Raw genomic sequence first — 23,979 nt, forward strand, 5'->3', positions numbered from 1 at the left:
GTCGATACGCTTCTGGGGCAACTTTCATAACGAGCTACGCATTATGTTTGGTGTCTTTATTGACTATGACGGCCATAAGCGTGGACAGATTTCTAGCCTTGTTGTTGGGGCTGAGATACAAACATACTGTAACTTTGAAGCGCACATATATTACTCTAGCTGCCTTTTAGGTTCTATCCATTGTCACTGGTCTATTATACATTTTAGATTATCGTATAACTATTTGGTATGGCCGTGTAGTTGGACCATCTTGCATAATTGTCTCAATCGCTTCGTACAGAAAGATTTTCAGCGTCCTCAATCGTCATCGGGCTGATGTACAAGATCTTGTTCAACAACAGCCGAGCAAACCAAATGCACGGAACATGGCGCAATACAAAAAGGCAGTGTACAGTGCACTGTGGGTGCAGTTAGCATTAGTTGTTTGCTCTGCACCGATCAATTTAGTGGAAATTGTGATCGCTCATAACAAACGATATCCACCATATTTAGTGGTCTTAAGGCAAATAGCAAGTTGCTTAGTTTTCTTTAACTTGACGTTAAACCCATTTTTTTACTGCTGGAAGATAATTGAGGTAAGACAAGCAGCAAAGCAAACAATTAGACAATCACTTTGTCCATGGAGTTGACGGGTTGAAAGGTATGGGTAAAAGCGTTGTCTTCGTATTTTCTTAACTCAAAGTACATCGTGCTCTACTTTAATGTATCAAGCACTGTAAAACAGAAAAATCGAAACGCAGACGTCCTACATACCGTAACTCCTCTATCAAGCCACTCCCCCCCCGTCTTCTTTCAGGTACTTTGGGAGCTTGGCTTATAAGAGGCGGGCCTGAATAGAGGGGGGGGGGGGGTTATTAATTTAGTCCGATGTTTACTACCAGGATACAAAAGGATATGATATACCGTATACATTTATTCAAAATTGTTCTCACTTTACATTTTTTTCAAATTGACAGAGTAAAAACCCTCAGTAAAGTGTGATGAGTTGTATGATTTGTCATAATCATTGCTCTGTAATTTCTGTATACCGTATTCTATTGATGCCAACCTTCTAACATCAATCAATCAATCAATCAATTTTGCCATAGTCAGTTATAAATAACAAACTAAAATTACAGTACTTGATATTAAATTAAAGGTCCAAAGTAAAACTGAACGGTACGATGGTTTTTAGTTTATAATTAACATTGTTATTCTTTTTCTTATTATATTTATTATTATCATTATTATTATTTTCATCATTATTTTCAGTAATGTTATCATATTAATTAGTTCTTATTTGTAACTTAGAACAAACTCCCCTTAAGAGGTTTCAACTACTACCGACTCCATACAAACGACTCATTCACGACATAAACATTACAAACGAACTGAACAGAACGACCTAACTTTACTGACAGATCGAAACAGACCAATTACGACCGACTTACGCCACTTGAGTCTTACCGCCAATAGCATCACGGTAAAACTGAGCAATCATTTTACACGAACTGAAATAAGAACATTCTACTGACAACAACTATTCACTTGACTCTGATGATGACTTCCGCACAGGTTGCCGAAACGTCAGTCACTACCACCGACAACAGTCCTTCTCAGGACTCCACTCACCCGGACGATCACACTACACTTTCACATGTTACCCCCGGGTTCAAACCATTTACTGCAGTATTATTTTTGTTATAATTTTTTTATTCGCTATAATATTATCATTTTAAATAATATTGTTAACATCATCACTGTTAATGTCAGTCGTAACACTGAGTCGGGATCGATTTCCGACCTCGACCCCAGACTAATTTGTTATTAAAACAGAATGTTCGTGAAGTTTCTACGGCACAGGAAGAATGTTAGGGTACAAGTACCTGCCGCATACATGACACCTTGTGTACATGTAACAACCAAGCTTTTACCTTATCCCAACTACTGTCAAACTGGGGAAATAATTACAAAAGTGTCACCACGCTCTCTCGTACGCGACTGAAATGATTTATTAGAGGGATAATCCTAAATAATTTTAATAGCTTGAAGCGAGGGCATGGTTGAATTTTGAAGGAAAATAGGTGAAATGGCCCAAAGTATTAATTTGGTTCTGTGGCATTTCGCACCTGTCGAGTAATTGTTTCTGTTTCCAATTTTAGTCGGATGTTGGGTGCAAAGAAAAAAACCGGTAATGGGCTGTTATTTACGAAGTCTGCGTTCAAATAGTTTCCGACTAACTATTAACCTTTCATGTCGAATATTCAAGTTTCTGAGTAAGTGTAATTAAGCAAAGCAGGTCAGTTACGTGATCGTGGCTTGGCGGATGCTGTCAAGGAAAAAATATCTCTCTTCAGATGCAATTACAAAAAGGCATTAGAAAAAAAACAAAACAAAACAAAACAAAACAACTGTTTATGAAGTCACGGAATGCTAAAAAAACATTTTCTAGCCTAAATACTGTCTCTCAACTCCAAGAAATGTGATAGCGTTGGGTAGAATTTCACTTAAAATATCCTTTTCAGAAAACGGTAAGTTATTATTTCTCTTTTCAAGCTCGATCGCTCGCTTGAAATTGATTTTCGGAAGCAGAATATAAATAAAGGAAGAAATATTTTAAATTTACGCGTATTATCTACATTATTTGAGACATTTTGCTTCAAAGGAGATACTTTTTTTATGCCATAAGAACTGACACAGTTTCACAAACGTCTGGTATGACTTAAATGCTAAGTAAGACCTACACTAGACATGTAGGTTTGGCAAAAACCTTTATTAGATGATAAAACTTCCTGTTTTTTTCATGTGAAGGCACTTTGCTGAGAAGCTTTCCCGGTGTAGAAGTTTGGTAGCACTCTTTCATATAGAAAAAACAAACAAAGGAAAAAATCGCACCATTTAAGGCTTAAAATTAATGATATCACTTATGGTTACGTTCCGTTCTTTTTAATAAAGACTTTTAAGTAAAATGTAACTTATGGCGAAAAAGTCCAGAGAAATTATAAGGAATCTCATAAGCTGCTAGTTACGCAGAAACTGGTTCCTCTCAAGGATGACAAAAAATGCAAAACACAGCGATACAATGGGATAAAAAGTGATATGCATCTTCATAAAAAGACAGTTTTCACCCAAATTTAAAATGTGGTAACTGCTTTTGAAGTCAATATTCTGGATCTTAAAATCAAAGGAAGTTTTTTGGTGCGTAGGAGTATTCTAAAAGAAATGTTGCATGTTGCAATTTTTAGATAAATTCAAGGAAAAAGGAAACGAACGTTTACTAAGCTTCGCTATAATGACGACAATAGATTTAAAAGGAGGTGGATCACAACTTCAAATATTTCAAGAAGAGCAATGCTCCCCGTCTTTGGTGGATGGGCTTGAACAAAAATCAGTTTCGTTCTTAGCGGTGCACATTCTCCTCTCGGTGACCGCTTTTCTTGGCAATTCCCTTATCCTTGTTGCCCTTCAAAAGGAATCTTCCCTTCATCCGCCGTCCAAACTGTTGTATCGTAGTCTGGCCATAACTGATCTGTTGGTTGGTCTTGTTAGTGAGCCTCTCTATGTTACTTATTGGATATTCTTGGTTCAGGAAAACTGGAGTCTTTGTCAATACGCAAGCAACGCAGCGTACATAGCAAGCTATGCATTATGTGGAGTGTCTTTGATGACGATGACAGCCATAAGCTTGGACAGACTTCTCGCCCTGTTGTTGGGGCTGAGATACAGACAAATTGTAACGTTGAAACGCACATACATCATTATAGCTGTTATCTGGGTTATGTCCACTGTCGCTGCTACATGCTTCAAGTTAGATCATCGTATAACGCATTGGTCTGTATATATATCTATACCATTTTGCCTAGGTATCACAATCATCTCGTATACAAAGATTTTCCGCACTCTTAATCGTAATCAGGCACAAGTAGAAGGTCGTTTTCAACAACAGCCGGGCCAACTGAATGCACTGAACATAGCCCGATACAAAAAGGCAGTGTACAGTGCTTTGTCGGTGCAGTTAGCATTAGTAATTTGTTATGCACCATACTCAATGATGGTAGTTGTAATCGCAGACAGTAAAACACATTCGTCACACTTAGTAGTAGTATGGAAACTAGCTGTTGTCTTAGTTTACTTTAACTCGACATTAAACCCGTTTCTTTACTGCTGGAAGATTAGTGAAGTAAGACAAGCGGTAAAGCAGACAATAAGAGATGTACTATGCTGAGGTTAGAAATGATAATATGTGATTGCATGAGCAGTAATCGTGCATTGAAAAATTCAATGTACTTGTTTCAGCTCCATTGAGATCAGCCAAGGAAAAGTCGAGAAAATAAAAAAATCATTTTACTGACTGTACTATAGTAGAGAAACGTCTCTGGCTGGCATTCTTATGATAAAAAACGTCTTGCAAACGTCTTGCAAACGGATAGAAACATGTTACTGAGAAATTATAACAGAAGAAAATCAAATTTATTCCCTCATAACGATCAAGTTTCGACCAGGATCACAATGCTGTTGTCACAAGAGACCATTATGATGGGAATGCTCTTGTAGCTTTTGCCTTAAATCCGTGTGTAGCGTTATAAGATAACATACAAAAGAATGGGAAATCGCAATAACGATCGCATTTTGTTTCCCTTATTTATTGTTTTTTTTTTCATTTTTAAGACAAACATACATTATGGTGGAGCAGTCTAGGTAATTTTACAGAATCCTATAAGCTGCAAATTACTGAGAAATTGGATTCTCTAAAATAAAAGCAAAATCCAGCCATACAATTAGATAAAAAGTAACATGTATCTTTACAAAACAGACACTTTTCATCTGCATTTCAAAACAAGAAACACTGCCTTCAGTTTATTTGGATCTTGGTACCACATTAAGGTTTGGAAGTGTGGGTGAAGTCTAAATTAAACATTCACAGCACGAACAATCAAATTTAAGCTTGCGTAATGGCGACTTAAAGCTAGCGTAAAGTTCTCATTTACGAAACTTTACGCTACCTTTACACTACGTAAAGGCAAGCTTTACACAACCTTTATGCACATGTGTAAAGTTGGTGTAATGAGACTTCTTTAAGCCGCCTTTAAACTTGGAGTAAAGCTAGCGTAAAGTTCTCATTTACACAACTGTACGTTACATTTACGTTACGTAAAGGCAAGCTTTACGCTACCTTTATGCACATGTGTAAAGTTGGTGTAATGAGACTTCTTTAAGCCGCCTTTAAACTTGGAGTAAAGCTAACGTAAAGTTCTCATTTACACAACTTAACGTTACATTTTACGTTACGTAAAGGCAAGCTTTACGCTACCTTTACGTATATGTAAAGTTGCTGTAATGAGACTCTTTAAGCCGCCTTTAAATTTAGCGTAAAGGTAGTGTAATGTCAACTTTACGCTTAAAGGTGCGTGTAAAGCGACAGTAAAGACACGGTACTTCCTTACGCTAATTTTACACCTGGCGTAAAGACAGTTTAATCCCAATGTTATGCTTATTAAAGCGACACATGTTACTTCTTCAAAATGATTTATTTTTTTAAGAAATCTGCTCGCAAGAGCTTCTGGGTTACTAAATACTGTAATATTATATTAAAAAGACGAAATTGTGAACCTCTTGTCATGTCAAAAAAATATCTTAAAAATATCTATATAGATCTATGTATAAAAGTCATAACCCTTCTTCCAGTATCTTCAAAATAGAACAGAGGGAAACAAAAATTATAAACCGTTTTCTCATTTCAATTGATAGATACTACAATAATTATTGTTTTAATCGCTCTCATCTAAGTCGCAGTAGTGGCCTACAGGTTCTGTACTTTTTTGGATTTCGGGCTTTCTTTTCTAACATTTCTTAACAGTATCACTAAAAATGACAAAGTACAATTTCCGTAATAATTTAATATTAAATAAACTTAGTAAACATGGCAAGTGTCAACTCACTGCAAAGTCGCCTATGCGCACTGTCCTTTTTTGATTAGTGAGCTTTCTTTTCAAATATTTCTTAACTGTAACATTAAAAAGATAAACTTGTGCACTTCAAACAAAACTATGTGAGCCATTTACTCATAAATATTGAAACTGGTGTACTGCTGTCTTCCTGAAATTGACTAATCTTTGCAACTTTGGGGTTCTCCCAGAATAAACTCAAGGGTGCTCATTGTAGTCAATGCCATTAATGTTCAATAAACTTAGTACTCTGGAGAAGTGGCAGCTCTTTTTAAGGGCCTACGCACAGTGTCTTTCTTTGATTTTGACACTTTTTTCCTCTTTGCTGAGGTGTCAGATGACCTTCCTGTTCCTAAGAGTCGGTTGCTGTGGGATGGAGTTCTAGGTGTTGGAGGGTAGCTGAGGACGGGGGTATTGTGAGATGATATTGTAGGTGTTGGAGGGCTGAAAGTGGGGCTAGTAAATGTTGCTGGGTCTTCAGGCCTCACTGCCCATTCCAGACCATCAATAGGTCGGGGCTTTGTACATGGCATTGAATGAAATCGCCTTGCCACCATGTTCACTCTTGCTCGCACATTTAGGCTTTTAATATGCGCATCATCAAGAGCTTTTTTTACTTTTGTCAATGCTGACCTTTCCCAAGGCAATTTTTTGACAAGATACCCAGAAAGTTTGGGTTGTCCATTTTCATCATCTGAAAAGTCTGACTCGTCAGAGCTGGTGTATTGGGAACTTCCAACAGCCTGCTCCACCAAAGCTTTCTTCTCCCCTGACCAAGGCATGGTCTTTTGGGTTTGACGTCTCCTCTGGATTTTCTAAGCAATCAAAGAAAAAGCTCACAAATCAACAAAAGTAGATAATAATTATTCATCTAACAGAGAGCCAAATCATTGAGATTTTAATCTTTTACTAGTTGATTACCGCTATAAGATTACTAAGCTAATAAAAATATTTGCATGTGTGATCATTAAAGATGGCTCAACGCAGTTTCGGACACTTAGATTTTGATGGGTTTCTAGAAACATTCTTTATCACTTGATGCTACAATTAAGGTCGGGTTCACAGGAACCTTAAATTTTCAAAAAAATTTGTGGTGGCTGTGAACCCTGTCCACAGAATTTCTTTTAACTTTGTCAAAAGTCGCATCTTATCATGCTTATCAAATTAAGGGTGTTTTTTAGGAGGTTGCTATGGTAACTTATTGTGTCACAAAAATAACAATGTGGTCACCAATGATTAGGCAGTATTCTTATACATGTACCATGATTGTAGCATCAAGTGATGGAGAGTGGTCATAATAACCCATCCAAATCTAAGGGCTGGAAACTGTTTTGAGCCACCTGACAATTGACAAATCCAATTCAATTTATAAAATAGTATTATATGTATCATATACATGTATCTAAGAATAGCTTGTTAATAGATATTAATGTCCACAAATTCTCAGGAGTTACAGTTTTGAAAGGCAAAAAATTTTACTTGCAGACATTCTCTAACTAGAAATAACTCACATTTTGCAACTTTGCCAGAGTTAATTTTGAGCCATGTCTAAAACTAAAGAAATGCCTAATAACAGGAGATACCGGTGTTAGCCTAACATTCATAAGTTTACAGAGATTGTACTGAAAAGGTAATTACGGCATATTACAACAGAAACTTACATCTCTCACTCTCCCCTGCTTCCGACAGAGATTCTTGTGAGCCTCTTGCTTCCCTTTTTTGCTCTCATTGAAGCATCCTGTAGACTTTTCAAATATGTGGCACCAGCACCTTAGGAGAAAATGTTACACCATCAGTACAGTGTAATGGGAGAATTAAAATTTTCATTCACTCAATAGTAATAATTGTTTTAATAATCCATCAAATGTTTTTGCTGATGTGTGATTGGTTTAAATGTAAATGTGTCATGTGACTGAATATTCCATGTGCAGTGAAACTTGGGATATATTTGATTGATACTGCACATGTAAAATGCAGAAATATTAAAGAAGGGTAATAAACTCAACAACCTCCATTTGGTATAAAAAAATGCTCAGATATATGTCCTTAGACATTATTTGTACCACAAAGTTCACAGTTTTCCTCAAGCTACGCTGTATGCTCTTGGAAAACTGTTTACTTCTTGGAACAGATGTCTGCGAACAAGTATCGGAGCATATTTCCATGCCAAATGGAGGCTGGAGAATAACCAATATACCAGTAACCCACAATAAAATACTGAAAGCAGAATGTACAATCTGTGGATGTGTGGGCAAATTCTGGTCAAAGGGCAGACTTTAAAAGCCCTCTTTGTAATCCTGCAAATAGCTCTTATTCGTTGTTCATACCTTTCATCTCAGCTACAGACCAGGGACACTTTTCAGTTCTCATGTGGTCAGCCACAATTGCATCCATAACTGTTTTTGTGACTTCTTCATTGGTTTCTGATTTAGAGCTATCAAAAGTTTTTACAAAAAAAAACAATATAAAAGAAATTCAATGTTAAGTTTGGTCAAGAGGAACTTTTTGCAAGGCCAAAAATTTAATGCGCACCATTATTTAAAATTATACTCAGTTTGTCCCAAGCATGGACTGCAAAGCAAAGAAAAATCTGATATTCCAACTGGAGTCCAGTGCATGACTTTCTGTACATTGCTTTTATGCTCTAGCAACTGAGCCAAATACATACACAATATGTGCATTGCTTGATCTTAGTGCCCTAGTTTCCTACAGTGTAGTGTCCTTGTCTAATACTTGTAGTCAAAATATTTATTTCCCCACAAGACTTTGCACTAGGTAAAACATTTAAACATGCTCTTTAATTTCTGGGCTTTTAAAAGGACATTGTCACGCTATTTGGCAACTATATAAAAAGCTAGAAGGTGCCTTTCCATCAATTGAATTCCAAAACTAAGTCTGGTTTGGTTATTAAAGACTATTTGAAGGTTCTGAAACTGTTTCCTGTCACCTATCACTATGGATGACAAGGATGGAAATTGATTGAAACTTGAAAAAAATTGACCAATTTTTTCAAACTTTGATGCTATATCTTCAAAAAACCCTCAAGAAATTTATTATGGTTAGCCTTCTCTGATAAAATGCATTTTATATCTTCGTCATAGCTTTACAGAAGCATTTTGTTTATGAGTAAAGCCTTAGAGTAATGATTTCAGCACAGAATTGACCTAAAACAGCAAAATCCTCATGACAATGCCCCTTTACACCCACAGGGATTGAGGAGCAAACATGCAATATTTATGTATAGCAGAGGACGTGTCACTATCTTTCCTGTAATGTGCCATATGGAAATTGTGTTGTCCTACATGTATATTTGCTAAAATTCAATTTCTCACTGTGTAAAACAAACAAACAAACATACAGGAAAAATTGTACAAACAAACAAACCAACAAACAACAGGGAACCAGGAAATAACTCTACTATCAAAGAAACAGCCTTTACCACTCATCCAACTTAAAGCCCTCAAAAGCTTCATTCTGCATAAGGACTTTGTACACGTTTCCGAAGTCTTGCTATAACCATCAGATAGAAAGAACACAAAGCAGTAAAATTAGTGGTAATTACCTCAGATACCTGGCAAAACAAACAAAAACAAATTAAAAATGGATCTATGGTAAATGTGCAGCTCTTCATGTATTTCCATTCCAGTTTCTCAAACAATTTACAGTGTACGTGTAGATGTGCAGTTAGAGTGATCTAATTTGAAACTTTGACACGCACATGATCATGCACCAAGTACATGTTCATGGCAAAATTTGTTGACCTCCCCAATCAAAGATTATGCCTTGTTGTGGCATCAGCATTGAAAACAGCAAGCAGATAATTATTGCAAGTCCATCACCTTTGGAATGATAGACACCTGAAGCAGTGCAAGAAAAGAAACATGAAAGAGGCAAAATGCTGATGTTGGTATCCTGAAGTGATCTAGCACTTTTCCAAAAACAGGAACTCCCAGACAGTACATGTAGCTAAAGTTTGCTTTGTTGGCTGCAAAGAGGACATTGGCAGGGTGTCCAGCGGCATGGTTGCCCAAAAAAATAGGAAAATAGGAATTTCAGGATTGAGAAAATAGGAAAAATAGGAAACTTTGCACTAAAAAATAGGAGAAAAATAGGAAAATCAATAGTACTTTCGTCAACAAAGGTAGCCTCCCCACACGTCAGCTGCTATCCCCGATTCACCACTTTAGTCGATCAACAGCAGTGAACATAAATAGGACAAAACGAGTTTTTTGGTTTGAATTTTTAATCTTCCTGATATCCCTCACTGAGATAAATCTATCAAAAAATCTGTACAACATAACTTTATTTACTTTGATTTCCCTAATTTTAAAGTAACAACTGAACTGCTTCACCTTCACTTTTGTTCAGAAACAAAGTTGGCTTTTCATTATGTTTATAACTTCAACATTAATCCAGCAGATGATTGCTAACACAAGAACATTTTAGTCTTTACTGAGCTGGCAGAGCACCTGCGTAGAGGTGTAAAATGACAGTTTACATTTACTTTGACTTTCTTTTCTTTAATGGTACAGCAGAAACATCCGCTGGTAGAGCTTTCTCCAGCAACTTCTGATTGTTTATGTTAACCTCCTTTTGCTTCTCCCTTACTGCTTCAAGCTTCCTCTTTGCCTTTGCCTGATTCGATTTGGCCGTTTCAATCATGAGACATGCAACTTTTGCACCTTGTGAATCAACCTTGGAACCTGAAGATAGAGCAGCCTGCAACTTACATGTGCCCTCTGACAGTAGCTCATTAGCCGTTTGCATTTCATCCATTGCCTCCTGCTCCTTCTTGTCTAGCCTCTCTCCTTTATCTCTCAACGATCTTGTCTCTTTTCTTAAATTCTCCTGGTCTCTTTTCCTTCGTTCTTCCTCTTCAGCTTTCAATTTCTCATCCACCTCCTTTCTCTTCTTCTCGGCTTCTTCTTCATCCAGCCGCTGTCTATGATGCATGTGCGCAGATCGCACAGCAGTTAGAAGACCATCTGTCAGGGCAAATTTTTCCGGTCTCAGGTTTTCAGGATCATAAAACTTCAAAGCATCTTTCACAGATCTAAGGCCAACAATGGTCCTCTCTCCAAGAAGTGTCCTTTCTTGCGTCACAATGCGGGCATTCACTGACAGACTTCGTTCTGACTCAGCATTTGTTTGCGCAAGAATAAGACCTGATTTTACTACTTTTGGAAGAGCAACATATCGAGGCTCGGTCCCATTAAGAGACTTGAGATTGAATACTTCTTGCCAAAAATGGTCAACGCGTTTCTCTTTGTGTAACTGCTCAACATCTTCATCGACAGCATAAACTCGCCACTCATCTTGAACAATGCTGACATCCAACTGAGGCTGCAATTTTTTAGCCAGTAGTGCAATTGCCTTCACACTACTTGCCTTTTCTCTCTTGACAGGATTGAGACATCCTAATGCTTTTAAGAGAGTGTTCTGAAGAGGGAGATGAGACTGTAGATATGTAAGGGATGTGCTATAAAATGTGCGGATGCCAAGATATACAGACTTTCTACGATCTGGCTTGATTTGGGCTAAAGCCTTCTTGGTCGCCTCTCCAATTGCAATATCAGCATCGAGCAGCTGACTGTTTGCACTGCAGTCAATACTGACTAGATCACTACCAAACTTCTTCTCATACGCATCTTTCTTTAGGAATCTACCCATAAGCTTGCGCAAGAACTCAGACATTTTATCATATAAAAGGTGAACCTGTGGGCAGCTGTTCTGAAAAATGGTGAGGAAATCTTCAAAAACAGGTGAAACATCACCCACAAATTCCAACTGTGCCTTTGTTTTCTTTCCTTCTTCGTCATTTAACATTGCCGATACCCTCTTGTAAGCAACACTCTTAGGAGCTGTTCTGGGATCCTTTCCCAGATCCTTCACAAAGCTGCAGATGCAATCCAACTGCTCCAAAATTCTTCGCACAGAAGGGCCCAGACTAAGCCATCTCACCTCGGTATGCTTTTGGAAATTGTGCATCTCCACACCCATTGCAGATTGTAAAGTGTGATAGTCTTCTCGTCTAGCTGCACTGTACTTGAAAAGGGAGTGAATGTCCACACAAAGCTGTTCAATGTCTTTCCCATATTCCTCTAAACCCCTGCCAAAAGCATTATGGACGTTATGAAGAACACAACTTCCTAAGTCAATAAAACCACTAAAGTCTGGGTTGTCATTTTTGATTGCTCCTTCCAACTTTCTAACAATGGTTTTATTGACATTAGGGCCATCTCTTACCAAAGTGCACAGCTTCGTTATTGGAAGGTCATCTTTCAACATTGTTTGGAAGATACGGTTAGCCACCTTTTCACCCTCTGCATGACCAAAAAATAAAGAGGTATAGAAGTTTATCCAGACTTCATTATGAGTCGGGGACCAGTAACGAAAGGTAAGATCCATCTGTTTCTTGACCTGCGTGGTGGAGGTTTCGTCAAAGTGTAAACAAAAAGGCAGTTCTGACTTCTTTACATCATCAACAATTATCTGGTGATAGAAACACAAACACTTATAGTAAGTTACCTTTTTTTATTCATACACCAAATTAAAAGATGAAATACTGACATAAACTTTCATTGATATCAAGAATCACACATAAATATGCACTCATAATTTGCGTATTCAAATTGCACTTTATATAATACCTGTGTGCAGTGAGGGCCCAAGCCTTCCCCAATAACATAGGATGCACGGCTTCTACCCATTGAAAAACTTGAAGCAATCTTGCTGTCAGGAAACATCGCTTTAAATGTGTTGCCAAGATTGTCAACTGAGCGAAAGCTAAAGTTACATGACGCCAACTTTGCTAACCAAATCACCTCTGCTTGCAAGCTGGCATTTTTGTAATTGATAATGGACAGCTGTCCAGACGAACTTCTCCTGTGCTCTGGCAGATCACAACGGTTTGAGATGCCTGCACTTGGTTGACTCTGCAGTACAAACAACTTTCCTTGAGACTCATCCCTTGCAGGTTTAACAGCCTGAACATGCTTTGCTTTCCTCGCATGTTGCAATATCTGCGCTTTTCCAGAGTTGTCACAAAGAAACTCACTATCACAAAACCTACAGTAAGCATGGTAGTCATCTACTCCTTTACGACACCAAGAACTCAATCTTTGACCATTGGAATCGACGGCAGAAAGCCATGCATTGCTAAACTTTGTTCTACCGCCAGGCATTTTCATACACCGTATTCACAAATGGCGGACACGCGGGAAAAAACTGGTGCCTAGTCATGAAAGCGAGGCGGAGGATAAACAAAAATTGCAAATAAAGACTTTCAGAGAACTTGCAGATGTTTAAGCACGGATTCCACCTAAAATAGCTTTGTACGAACTCCGTTTTAAATACAATTACGTGGGATGCCTTCTGCTTTTAATGTTTAGTGGTGATTTGCTGTTCGCAATCAAAAAGGAAGCGTATATCTTCAAGGAAACAGGATGATTTTGTAGGTTTGTGAAGCATCAGAAGCTCGACAAGTGGACGATGGCTGGAGAAAAGCGGCAAACATGTTTGCCCAAACTTCACATTGAAACCGAGTACAAAAGCCAGCTCACCGCAATTCGGTGAACAGAAATATAAACAAATCTTGGTGGCAAGAAAAAAAGAAACAAGCGAGAGATATATGGCCTACTCGTTAACGCAAGAGACGTCTGCCGCTGAACAATTCAAGTCTAGCCGATGGAAAAAAGGAAGACAGGAAAGAAGAGGTGACCGAGGTTTCAATGAAGTCATGTTTGATTTTTGTTTGCCAAGACGTAATTCTCTGGTCTTCATCGATGAAGGACATCAATAAGGACATCAATTAGAGCTAATTTTTTAGTATAAATGCAAGAGCGATCGGGTGGAGTACGCTCAAGATTTCAACTTGTTACTTGGCAGCCTCGGTAAGCCGGCCACATAATTTCAGCGAGTAATTTTGCATCTCTTATCTTTGGCTGTCAAGAGTTTTAACTTTATGTTCCATAATATTTTAAAGTTGAAGAATAGATAAATAAATAAAATGATGGTCTTCTTCAAGTTAAACGGATCCAGACTAGAATTTAATTATTCGGAACAGAAGCTTGCCGTGTTCAGTCCTGACACAAACATTGCCCTAAAAGTTTAAATAACTTAGTAAAATGTAAGCTTTATTCCACTTTTTTACCAAGAGCTCTCTGAGATAATGCCCTAGAGGAGACTAGGTAAATAGCAAGCCATAAGATTCACACACTACAGCTTCTAAGTTTGATAAAATTATTTTTAATTATTTCGCAATGACAAAGAATGCATGATCATGAGATTTTTGCTAAGCTGTGCTAACGTACCTCTAACAATTCACCCCAAACGGACGGAATTAATATGATCCAAAGAAAGTTGCAAATAAAGGTATACATATATACATAGATATGTATACAATGACACTGACATGAATGAATAAGCCTCGTGAATGAATCTTTCACCCGCTCTCGACTTGACCTGTTTTGTGTAATGACAGAGGTCCATTCCGTTGACAAGTAGGCCATATATCTGTCGCTTATCTCTCTTTTTCTCGCCACCAATATATGTTTTTATTTCTGTTTCACAGAATTGTAGTGATCTGGCTTTCGTAGAACAAATGTGGCTATTACTTTAACTAATATTAGAACATCAGAGTCAACGTACTATGTGCTTTATGATCTCACTATAAAACACATTCAACTATAATTCCACTTTCAATTTTATTACAAATTTTGGCTTTACTGGCTAAAAAATAGGAAAAATAGGAGGTTCTGGTTAAAAAATAGGAGAAAATAGGAATGGGCCCAAAAAATAGGAAAAAATAGGAAAAAATAGGAACTGGACACCCTGCATTGGGAGGAAATGAAAGCTCTCACCCCCCTGCTCTCGAATTGAGAACTGTCCTTGACTTTGTGGTCAAAACACACAATTACATGAAAATGATAAACTGTATGGTATATCAAGTATACAAACAACAAATGTGTTATATTCTGCGAAGTTGGGAGCAACTTCTGGTGAAGTAATACACATATTTACTTACTAGGTAAATCATCGCCCCCCCCCCCCCCCCCCAAAAAAAAAGTAAATAAATAAACACCACCACTCTCTCATTGAGACCAGGCAATGTCGGGAAACGTCTTCACACCACAGATGGCACAAGTTTTTTTTACAACAGATTGCATCAAATTCCTTAAATATCTCCGCCATACACAGGCGGCCAAAGCTCACTACTAGAAATGCAGACGTGACTCTTGGTTTGAGTGGTATAGTTTTACAAACGGTTATTTATAAAGGTTTGTATGGGATGTAATCGGTTTGCCTTAAAAGCGCGAAAAAATGTCATGTTTTGAAATAAAATTGACTTACCTTATTGCCTTGTTGTATTCTTTGTTGATTACCAGCGTCTCAGGCCATTTTGAAGAGTTTTCGGCGAGTTAGCGCTATTTTGGTGTTCCACTGCTGAAAGAAAGCAGTAATACACTTGACATTTTTCTCTCTTTTAAGGCAAACCGATTACATCTCATACAAACCTTTATAAATAACCGTTTGTAACACTACACCACTCAAACCAAGAGTCACGTCTACATTTCTAGTGGTGAGCTTGGACTGCCTGTGGGTCATACTGAGCACGTGGTCATCTACTACCTCACGGATCGTGGAGGACACGAAATTTATGAACAGGCCGAATTTTTGAACAGAACAAACTAAGCGATCATGGTTAACAGGAAACCAAGATAAAAATATACTTACACGACACTGCTGAGGGACAGGGGTCTTCCTTTTTCTTTTCCTGCTTTCTCGCTCTTGTCCTGAATTTGAAGAGCTCTCTATTTTTGCACCGAGTTCTGCGAGGATGCATTTCTGCTCGTTGTCGCGCGCTTCCAGCTCCTCTCGAAGACGCACGTTTTCAGCGATAACCCTCTCTAGCAAAACAATGTATTGATCTTCCATTTTGCGGATGAAGAACGTTAACGATCACGAAGCTAAAACGATAAATGAACTGAAAAAAGAACGCTCACAACCGGAAACATCACAATGAAATGGCCTTTAATCACGCCGACAAAAGGGCCCGCCGTGTTCGCGCCAGTAGACGAGATGTACTGATTGGCTTTCTTCCACAAAAACAGTAGGTGATTGGCTGAAGTAGTTTACTCTAACCCAGTATCTTCTCGGTCAAAAAGAATGTTGACATGCGCAGTGTTGTCCTGTTTGTTGTATTGGTTCGGCGCAAATGACAAAATTTCGGTAGTTCACGATTTGCAAGATGTCTTCGAGGAGTCAGGCTCGCTTGAGAAAACAATCTAGACTATGGTGTGGCCATTGCAATGAATACTTATCGAGAGCAGCTTTCTGGAAACATCGTAAAGCCCATTGTAATGTGCACAGTGAACGTTGGACGACTATAAAAGATGACGCTGAAAATGTTGAACAAGAAGCAAAGAGAGGAAAGTATGATCCTGAGTTCCACGGAGAACCGGACCTATCTGATTCTTCAGGTGACGAGGATCTTGAGACAGCTATATTTAATCGAGGTATGTAGCGGCTTATAACTATTCAAGACTGGTCATAAAACATAACAAGATACTAAGAAAGTAAATACTAGACTGACGGCTGCTCTAAGTGAAGAAAAAAAAAACATAAGCATGCTAGCTGCCCCAGTTCCTCCACGTAATCCCAGCACAGGGTTTAGTACCCCCTAAATTCATCTCCATAGCGTAAACTACAAAGCTCTGAAACGAAGAAAACTAGCCATCCAGAATTAGTGATAATGTTGCTGCTGGGATCTGCCATGGACACATTTCAAAGCCCATGCAGAATGCCAGGCTAACAAATTGACCTGACCAGAGGAAGGGAGCGCACAGTTCTTAATAAGCCATAGACTGAAGAGTCACGTTTCGTGTAATCAAACTTGGTCATGGTTTTCTAAGCTATATGTCAACATTGGCTGCTAGGCAGTTGATATATATGAAACAATAGGACTCCTGACCTAACAGTAAGCAAAATAGATTTTAAAAGATTACAACAGTATTCCCACCTAGTCTTCTTGCTTATTGTTGCTGTGTGCACATATTTTTTTTCTGTCAGGTAAATTGGAAAAGGCAAATGGGAATGTGTTGGGTTGAAATGAAAAAGGATTTAAAGCAAATGTCAAGGGGTTGTAATGTCACCGGACTTAGGTTTCTACAAAATTTGGAGATGTTTTATTACTTTTGTTTAACAGGTTCTACCCAAGTTGATGATTGTGAGGATTCATTCAATTTGGGTGACGACATAGACTTTCTCAGTGCAATGAATGACTATAAGGAGGGAAATAAGTCTGATGAGGTAGATTTCCAATGTTATACCTATATTGTTATTTTGAATTTAACTCAGACATGTAAAGCACACACTTCTGTAACAAAGCTAATTTGTAATCACTGGTGTAAACTCTTACATTGTACATGTAAGTCTTGTAATACCTCAGTTTTGTAATATTATTATTCTAAACACAAGCGAGGCAAAGCTCGCGATTGTTTTTACAGTCTCCTCGGAGTGCAAGCTAACTTGAGTATCTGGGCTAAACGTATAATCTCCCATTAAGTTGTTGCATGCACATGTGGGGAGAACACTAAGTCTTCAGCAAGTAGCTTTTGTGTAGAAATGACAAGAACTGAAAAAACCTGAATGTTTAATTATCTCATGCAGAACATGATGCATGGTCTGGTTTTTGTCAGTTATAACAATAGTGAACAATAGAAATGTAAAACATGCCTCTTCTTATGTGCAGTATTTGCTTTCATGATTATTGTGTGTTTGTTAATCTTCTCATGTGCACTTGTATCTCTTCACTGCTAATTTATTGCTCATGCAATACCAGGGCTGCAAATAACATTTGGACATTGGGTGACCAAAATTTGCTTGTGTCCAACAAATTCTCAATTGTGGTTGGACATGATGTCCGGGAAATTTTTTTTTTTGTAATGCATTTTACAGTAAGGATGAAGAAAATCTGCCTTGAGTAAATTACTAAATCTTACTCTGTGCTGGGACGATCTTATTAACTCAAGGGTTTTGTAAGTCATGCAATGACATTAGCTACCTGAAAGGTAGCATTTGATAATGCCTGTGAAAAAGCAGTGAGTTGCTTATTTTTGTTCAAATTTTTTGAGAGTCATTACAGTAAAATTTCTCAACAAATTAAATACAGTTCACAAATTATACACAAGCTGTACAAGCTCTACACAAGCTCAGAATACACAAAATGTCCCCTCTTAATGTGAAGATAATTATTATTTATTTCTATGTATTTTATTAATCTGGTGGAATTTCTGTAAGAATTTGTTATGGTCTCCTTTATTTGCCTAGCTTCCTTTATTTATTATTGTTGTACTCATTTTCTTTTGCCTGTCATTTTTTGTAATCAAACTCATATTTGGATAAACAAAATAAAATTGTAGTGTTTGAATTTGGTTTCCACTCAATTAGTGCTATGGTGGAACAGTGATAACACAGACCCTCATAACAGTGAAATGATACATTTTACTGTAAAAATAATAATTATAGGTACCAGTGATAAAAATGCAAACCAAAGCAAGGAAGTTATAGCTTGATAATTTAAGAAAATATAGTTTTCAACCTTTTTCGGTGATATCTGACCACAATTTGTTTTGTCTGACCAAGATGGTGTCTTGGCAGGACCTACAGTACCTACATTTTGGTCACCCAATGTACTTTAAGAGAAAAACATTGCAGCTATTGATTAGCGGTGCTAATCAGTTACATCAGTTTGCATGAAGTATAAACCCAAAAATAGAGAGAAAACAGATACATGTAAGGCCTTGTTAATAATATAGCCTTGAAAGTTTGCATATTCTCTACAACAATGCCAGCAATCTCATAAAACTTTTCGCTGTGTTCAGGTTTAGAAATTAAACGAAATCAATGACAAAATAGTTTCACATTTAGCTTTTAGGAACAAATACTTTAAAGAAGGCTTGAGGCAAGGAGGCATTTTCAGACTCTAAGGTTAATTGAAACATAGGATTGCTTTATAGGCTATGAGTTGTAATTGTAATTACTGTTTTGATTGTTATATAAACAACCCTTTATAATGAGAGCAAGAAAAACACCCTCCTCTCTGTTGTTCCATTGACAGCCTATAGATATGAGCAATTTTGGGCTCTGATTGGTTCTTCATTACTGGGCCATCAGCTCATTTCAAACCAGTAGATTATCATAAGTATCCCACTGGCAAGTAAATCTTGTATATGCTTTTGTTGGCAAGAGTGTTTCTCCGAGAGAATGTCTCTTTGGCTCTCAACATTCAGGGTTGTCTATATAATTATTACTTAATATGCCGCTTAATCCTACCATGCAATGTTCACGAGGAATCATTATTTTTTTAGATTATCTTTAACTTCTTCTACTCGACTCGATTTTGAGGACTAATTGTCAAATATCCAATTGGTAAAGAAGTTGGCCCAGTGGGCAGTCCAAATAAATATTTCTTTCAGAGAAAAGAGTCTTACATTTATTTATACCTTTTCCCGCTTCTGTGCAAGGCTGCAGAGGGTCAGAGGGTAAGAGGGTACAGAGATAAGTTCTGACATCTTAACGTTCCTTTACACAAAGTGTGCCTTAACACAAACTTTAGGTAAACGGCGTAAAGGAGCATGCATGATTCTGACCATCTTAATGTTACCTTTACAAAAGCGTATTTAAACGTTCGGTTAGTAAAGTGTGCATTACATCACCTTTACATCCCTGGTAAATAAGCGTAAATTTGACCCATAACTTTACGCAAACTTTACAACTGCTTTACATTTAGTTGAGTAAAGTGCGAGTTTACGCCAACTTTACGTTTTGAGTAAATAAGCGTAAATTGGACCCACCGATTTTACGCTAGCTTTACCTGGGCTGTACGTCGTATTGCGTAAATCTTCCTGTACAGACCTTTACCAACAATGTAAAGTTGATGTAAAGTTTGTTAACCATCTTTACGCAGATTTACGCAACTTTAATTTGGCGTAAATCTACATTTTCATGCTGTGATTCCTTGCTGCAATTTTTAGCGGAGCCCATACTCATAGAAAAAGGTAGTAAAAACAGTAACCCATCAAGCAGAAAAAAGTTGGTGGAATTACCAAAATTTGATAGGTTATGACTGTGCGTCCGTGCGTACAAGGTGCTACTTTCAGCTTGAGCGGCCGACTGCATTGCAGGCTCGAAACTAGTCAGGGGAACGGAGAAGGGGACCTCAAATTTGACCTAACTTTAGCCCCAGCCCCTCTCTGTCTAATCGTTTGAGAACAAAGTTACACTTATGAAGTAAAAGCCCCACTATAGCAGAGTCCATGGTGAAATTCATTTGGCAGCACAATTTACCAATGAAGTTTTACAGCACTTTGAAAATGCCACCTAGCAGGGTGAATGCTTGGTGCACCATAGGCCACAGATGGGACCCCCTCCTGAAACTCCAGAACAAACAGTCAGAGAAGTGAGCGAAAGAGGCTTTTGAAATATCTTGTCACACTCAACTTCTGTGCTAAGTTTCAGCCAAGTCGGTTGACTACCACTTTTGGCCCCTGGAACACTTTCTCAGACAGGGACACTTAGGGAAAATAGCAAGTTGCTTAGTTTTCTTTAACTTGACACTAAACCCGTTTCTTTACTGCTGGAAGATAGGTGATAAGACAAACAGCAAAGCAAACAAATGGACAATCACTTTGTCCAGGAGTTAAAGGACTTTTGACATTTGTTATCTAATTTTTAGAGATTCAACCAGAGATTGTCCGCAGACAACCTTTTTGAAACCACCTATATGTTTGATTCGTACCATCATGCCCTCTCCCACGTGACTGAAATGACTTTTTAGAGGGATAATCCTAAACAATGTACAATAGCTTCACGGGATAACAATAGCTTCACGGGAGTGCATGGTTGAATTTTAAAGGAAAATAAGTGAAATAGCCTAAAGCATTAATTTGGTTATGTAGCATTTCGTACCTGTCGAGTAATTGTCTCCGTTTCCAATTTTCGTCGGATATGAGGCGCAAAGAAAAAACCCAGTAAGGGGCTGTCATTTACGAAGTCTGCGTTCAAATAGTTTCCGATTTATTAACGTTTCATGTCGAATATTCAAGTTCAGCTTCCTGAAGCTGATCATCATTTTAAAGGTCTTTATAAATGAAAGCTGATACCAAAAATTTATTATTTATCCTACCAAGGACACTTTTTCTTAGTATTGGTAGCTTTTGCACTATGGTGTAAAAGCACAAAGTTTTATATTTCTACCTGGTAGTGCAAAAACATTCGAAAATGAAAGTTAACCAGTGGGATAGACACGTAGTTTTGACGCAGAACAATTTTAGGTGATAAAGATCCCTGCCTCACCAATTATGAAAGATAAATTGCAAGAAAATCTTCCTTGCGGGAAAGAATATTTCTATCGTTCACGATGCTGCAAAATAAAGATATTCAGTGGATCTATGGAGGGATCTTTTAGAGTTTATAGACGGGATAATATGACATGGCATTACCTGTTGAAATTCATAAATGGTGATATTTAAAGCTACTGGGAAGAAATTGGTATCTCTTGTAACAGAATAAGCATTATTTAATACATGGGTGAACGTTGCTGAGGACGTTTCTGGGTAAGTGTAATTAAACAGAGTGAGGTTTACGTGATCGTGGCCTGGCAGGTGCTGTCAAGGAAAAAATATCTCTCTTCAGATTCAATTGCAAAAAGGCATTAGAAAAAAAAAAACAATTGTTTATGAAATGCTGGAGAATATTTTCTAGCCTAAATATTGTCTCTCGACTTCAACAAATGTAGCAGTCAGGCAGAATTCCATTTAAAATCTCCTTTTCAGAAAACGGTAAGTTATTATTTCTCTTTTCATGCTCGGTCGCTCGCTAGAAATTGATTTTCGGAAGCAAGCTATAAACAAAGCAAGAAATATTTTATATTTACGCGTACTATCTGCATTGTTTGAGACATTTTGCTTCAGAAGAGAGAGTTTTTGCTTATGCCATAGTCAAATTATGACACCAGTGCCAAAAATGCCTGGTATGTCTTAAATACTAACTGAGACCTACACTAGAGATGCAGGTTTGGCAAACACCTTTATTTGGGAATAAAACTTCTTGTTTTTTTCATGTGAAGGGCTTTCCAGGTGTAGCACGTTGGTCGCACTCTTTCATATAGAAAAAAAAAAACAACAACAACAACCGAAAAGATCGCGGCATTCAAGACTTACAATTATTGATATTACTTATGGTTACGTTCTGTTCTTTTTAATAAAGACTTTATGGCGAAAAAGTCCAGGGAAATTAGAAGGGATCTAATAAGCTGCTAGTTACGCAGAAACTGGTTCCTCTCACGGGTGACAATAAATGCAAAACACAGCGATGCGATCGGATAAAAAGTGACATGTATCTTAATCAAACAGACAGTTTTCACCTACATTTGAAATGTGGTAACTATGTTTTTGAAGTCAATATTCTAGATTTTAAAATCAAAGCAAGGTATAGGGCTTTTTTTTCGTAGGAGTGGTCTAAATAAAATTTTACTTGTTGCAATTTTTAGATAACTTCAAGGAAAAACGTATAATGAGGACAAAAGATTTAAAGGGAGGTGGATCACAGACTCAAACATTTCAAGAAGAGCATTGCTCACCCTCTTTGGTTGGTGGGCCTCAACAAGAATCAGTTTCGTTATCAGCGGTGCATATTCTCCTCTCGGTGACCGCTTTTCTTGGCAATTCCCTTATCCTTGTTGCCCTTCGAAAGGAATCTTCCCTTCATCCGCCGTCCAAACTGTTGTATCGTAGTCTGGCCATAACTGACCTGTTGGTTGGTCTTGTTAGTGAGCCTCTCTATGTTACCTATTGGATATTCTTGGCTCAGGAAAACTGGAGTCTTTGTCAATACGCAAGGGACGCATACCACATAACAAGCTATGCATTATGCGGAGCGTCTTTGATGACGATGACGGCCATAAGCGTGGACAGACTTCTCGCCCTGTTGTTGGGGATGAGATACAGACAAATTATAACGTTAAAACGCACATACATCATTGCAGCTACCCTGTGGGTTATACCCACTTTCGCTGCTTTATTCATCAATTTATATCATAATATAACGAATTGGTATGAATATATAGTTATACCATCTTGTCTAGTTATCACAATCATCTCGTACACAAAGATTTTCCGCACTCTCAATCGTCATCAGGCAGAAGTGCAAGGTCGTGTTCAACAACAGCCGAGCCAACCAAATGCACTGAATATGGCGCGATACAAAAAGGCAGTGTACAGTGCACTGTGGGTGCAGTTAGCATTAATTGTTTGTTATGCACCATACTTTATAGTGGCAATTGTAATCGCTGAAAGTAAAAGATATTCATCACACTTAGTGGTATTAAGGGGAGCAGCAGGTATCTTAGTTTACTTCAACTCGACATTAAACCCGTTTCTTTACTGCTGGAAGATTAGTGAAATAAGACAAGCGGTAAAACAGACTATTAGAGAAGCACTATACTGAAGTTAGAAATAATAATATGTGATTGCACGAGCAGTTATCGCGCATAGAAAAGTTCAATGTACTTGTTTCAGTTCCATCGAGAACAGCTAAAGAGAAGTCGAGTAAAAAAAACTCATTTTACTGAATGTATTAAAGTAGAGGAAAGTCTCTGGTTGGCATTCCTGATGATAAACAACGTATTGCAAACGGATAGAAACATGTTCTTGAGAGGTAGATAGGAGATGGGATTTTTTTCCTATCTTTTTAAAAACAGCGTTAGTCAAATAAAGATTTAGGAGAGACTTTTCAGCTTCAAAAAGTAGGCAGTTTGCTGTAAGAGCCGGTTTACAAGTCAGCCGGTGAGCGAGATCAACATATATATCATGTGGTAATCCTTAAATCAATTTACTTTTTTTTAAAATCAAACTTAACCATGATTATCACTGTTTCTCATAGAGTTGTCTTTAAAGTAACAATCTTTAGCCAAAGACAAATTTACTGAAATTACAGCCGGAGAAAATCAAATTTATTCTCTTATTTTGATCGGGTTTCGACCGGGATCAGAATG

General features: G+C 37.7%; 6 protein-coding genes across 8 annotated transcripts; 3 read left to right on the plus strand and 3 right to left on the minus strand.

The window, feature by feature from the left end:
- The first annotated feature begins 3,271 nt into the window (after nt 1-3,271).
- Nucleotides 3,272-4,204, plus strand: LOC148720883 (adenosine receptor A2a-like). Its single transcript, XM_088737692.1, has one exon. It carries the CDS (start codon nt 3,272-3,274, stop codon nt 4,202-4,204), a length of 933 nt encoding a protein of 310 aa, XP_088593818.1.
- A 1,284-nt stretch (nt 4,205-5,488) lies between these two features.
- LOC148720884 (uncharacterized) lies at nt 5,489-6,739 on the minus strand. Its single transcript, XM_088738339.1, has one exon. The coding sequence runs from the start codon at nt 6,704-6,706 to the stop codon at nt 6,167-6,169; it is 540 nt and encodes a 179-aa protein (XP_088594465.1). The 5' UTR covers nt 6,707-6,739; the 3' UTR covers nt 5,489-6,166.
- On the minus strand, nt 6,599-16,132 carry LOC148720885 (uncharacterized). Of its 3 annotated transcripts, XM_088738342.1 has the most exons (5): nt 15,660-16,132; nt 9,364-9,434; nt 8,252-8,358; nt 7,586-7,694; nt 6,599-6,739 (listed from the first exon to the last, which is right to left on the minus strand). In XM_088738342.1, the coding sequence occupies exons 1-4, from the start codon at nt 15,858-15,860 to the stop codon at nt 7,591-7,593; spliced, it is 483 nt and encodes a 160-aa protein (XP_088594468.1). In that variant the 5' UTR covers nt 15,861-16,132; the 3' UTR covers nt 6,599-6,739; nt 7,586-7,590. The 3 variants fall into 3 exon arrangements, 2 of the variants coding, with proteins under 2 accessions (XP_088594468.1, XP_088594467.1); XR_015993140.1 differs by lacking the exons at nt 6,599-6,739; nt 7,586-7,694 and adding an exon at nt 15,276-15,368 and having other exon boundaries at nt 8,292-8,358; nt 15,440-16,132; XM_088738341.1 differs by lacking the exons at nt 6,599-6,739; nt 7,586-7,694; nt 8,252-8,358; nt 9,364-9,434 and adding an exon at nt 14,767-15,368 and having other exon boundaries at nt 15,440-16,132.
- Nucleotides 10,210-13,337, minus strand: LOC148720886 (uncharacterized). Its single transcript, XM_088738338.1, has 2 exons — nt 12,575-13,337; nt 10,210-12,416 (listed from the first exon to the last, which is right to left on the minus strand). The coding sequence occupies exons 1-2, from the start codon at nt 13,112-13,114 to the stop codon at nt 10,425-10,427; spliced, it is 2,532 nt and encodes an 843-aa protein (XP_088594464.1). The 5' UTR covers nt 13,115-13,337; the 3' UTR covers nt 10,210-10,424.
- Nucleotides 16,133-16,173: 41 nt separating the features above from the next.
- On the plus strand, nt 16,174-19,408 carry LOC148720887 (uncharacterized). Its single transcript, XM_088738340.1, has 2 exons — nt 16,174-16,441; nt 17,131-19,408. Exons 1-2 carry the CDS (start codon nt 16,174-16,176, stop codon nt 17,379-17,381), a joined length of 519 nt encoding a protein of 172 aa, XP_088594466.1. The 3' UTR covers nt 17,382-19,408.
- A 3,091-nt stretch (nt 19,409-22,499) lies between these two features.
- Nucleotides 22,500-23,432, plus strand: LOC148720888 (melanocortin receptor 5-like). The gene has a single exon (XM_088737693.1). It carries the CDS (start codon nt 22,500-22,502, stop codon nt 23,430-23,432), a length of 933 nt encoding a protein of 310 aa, XP_088593819.1.
- The last annotated feature ends 547 nt before the right edge of the window (nt 23,433-23,979 follow it).

This window comes from Stylophora pistillata, chromosome 11 (assembly GCF_964205215.1).
Source record: "Stylophora pistillata chromosome 11, jaStyPist1.2, whole genome shotgun sequence".
Taxonomy (NCBI): domain Eukaryota; kingdom Metazoa; phylum Cnidaria; class Anthozoa; order Scleractinia; family Pocilloporidae; genus Stylophora; species Stylophora pistillata.

Bases quoted from the DNA above. Each gene is read 5' to 3' on its own strand.
- LOC148720885 (XM_088738341.1), bottom strand. From the start codon at position 15,860: ATGGAAGATCAATACATTGTTTTGCTAGAGAGGGTTATCGCTGAAAAC. The intron at 15,369-15,439 runs GTTTGTATGAGA...GCTTTCTTTCAG, and splicing joins ACAAACGGTTATTTATAAAG to CAGTGGAACACCAAAATAGC.
- LOC148720886 (XM_088738338.1), bottom strand. From the start codon at position 13,114: ATGAAAATGCCTGGCGGTAGAACAAAGTTTAGCAATGCATGGCTTTCT. The intron at 12,417-12,574 runs GTATTATATAAA...TTCTATCACCAG, and splicing joins TGGGCCCTCACTGCACACAG to ATAATTGTTGATGATGTAAA.
- LOC148720888 (XM_088737693.1), top strand. From the start codon at position 22,500: ATGAGGACAAAAGATTTAAAGGGAGGTGGATCACAGACTCAAACATTT.
- LOC148720887 (XM_088738340.1), top strand. From the start codon at position 16,174: ATGTCTTCGAGGAGTCAGGCTCGCTTGAGAAAACAATCTAGACTATGG. The intron at 16,442-17,130 runs GTATGTAGCGGC...TTTGTTTAACAG, and splicing joins GACAGCTATATTTAATCGAG to GTTCTACCCAAGTTGATGAT.
- LOC148720883 (XM_088737692.1), top strand. From the start codon at position 3,272: ATGACGACAATAGATTTAAAAGGAGGTGGATCACAACTTCAAATATTT.
- LOC148720884 (XM_088738339.1), bottom strand. From the start codon at position 6,706: ATGCCTTGGTCAGGGGAGAAGAAAGCTTTGGTGGAGCAGGCTGTTGGA.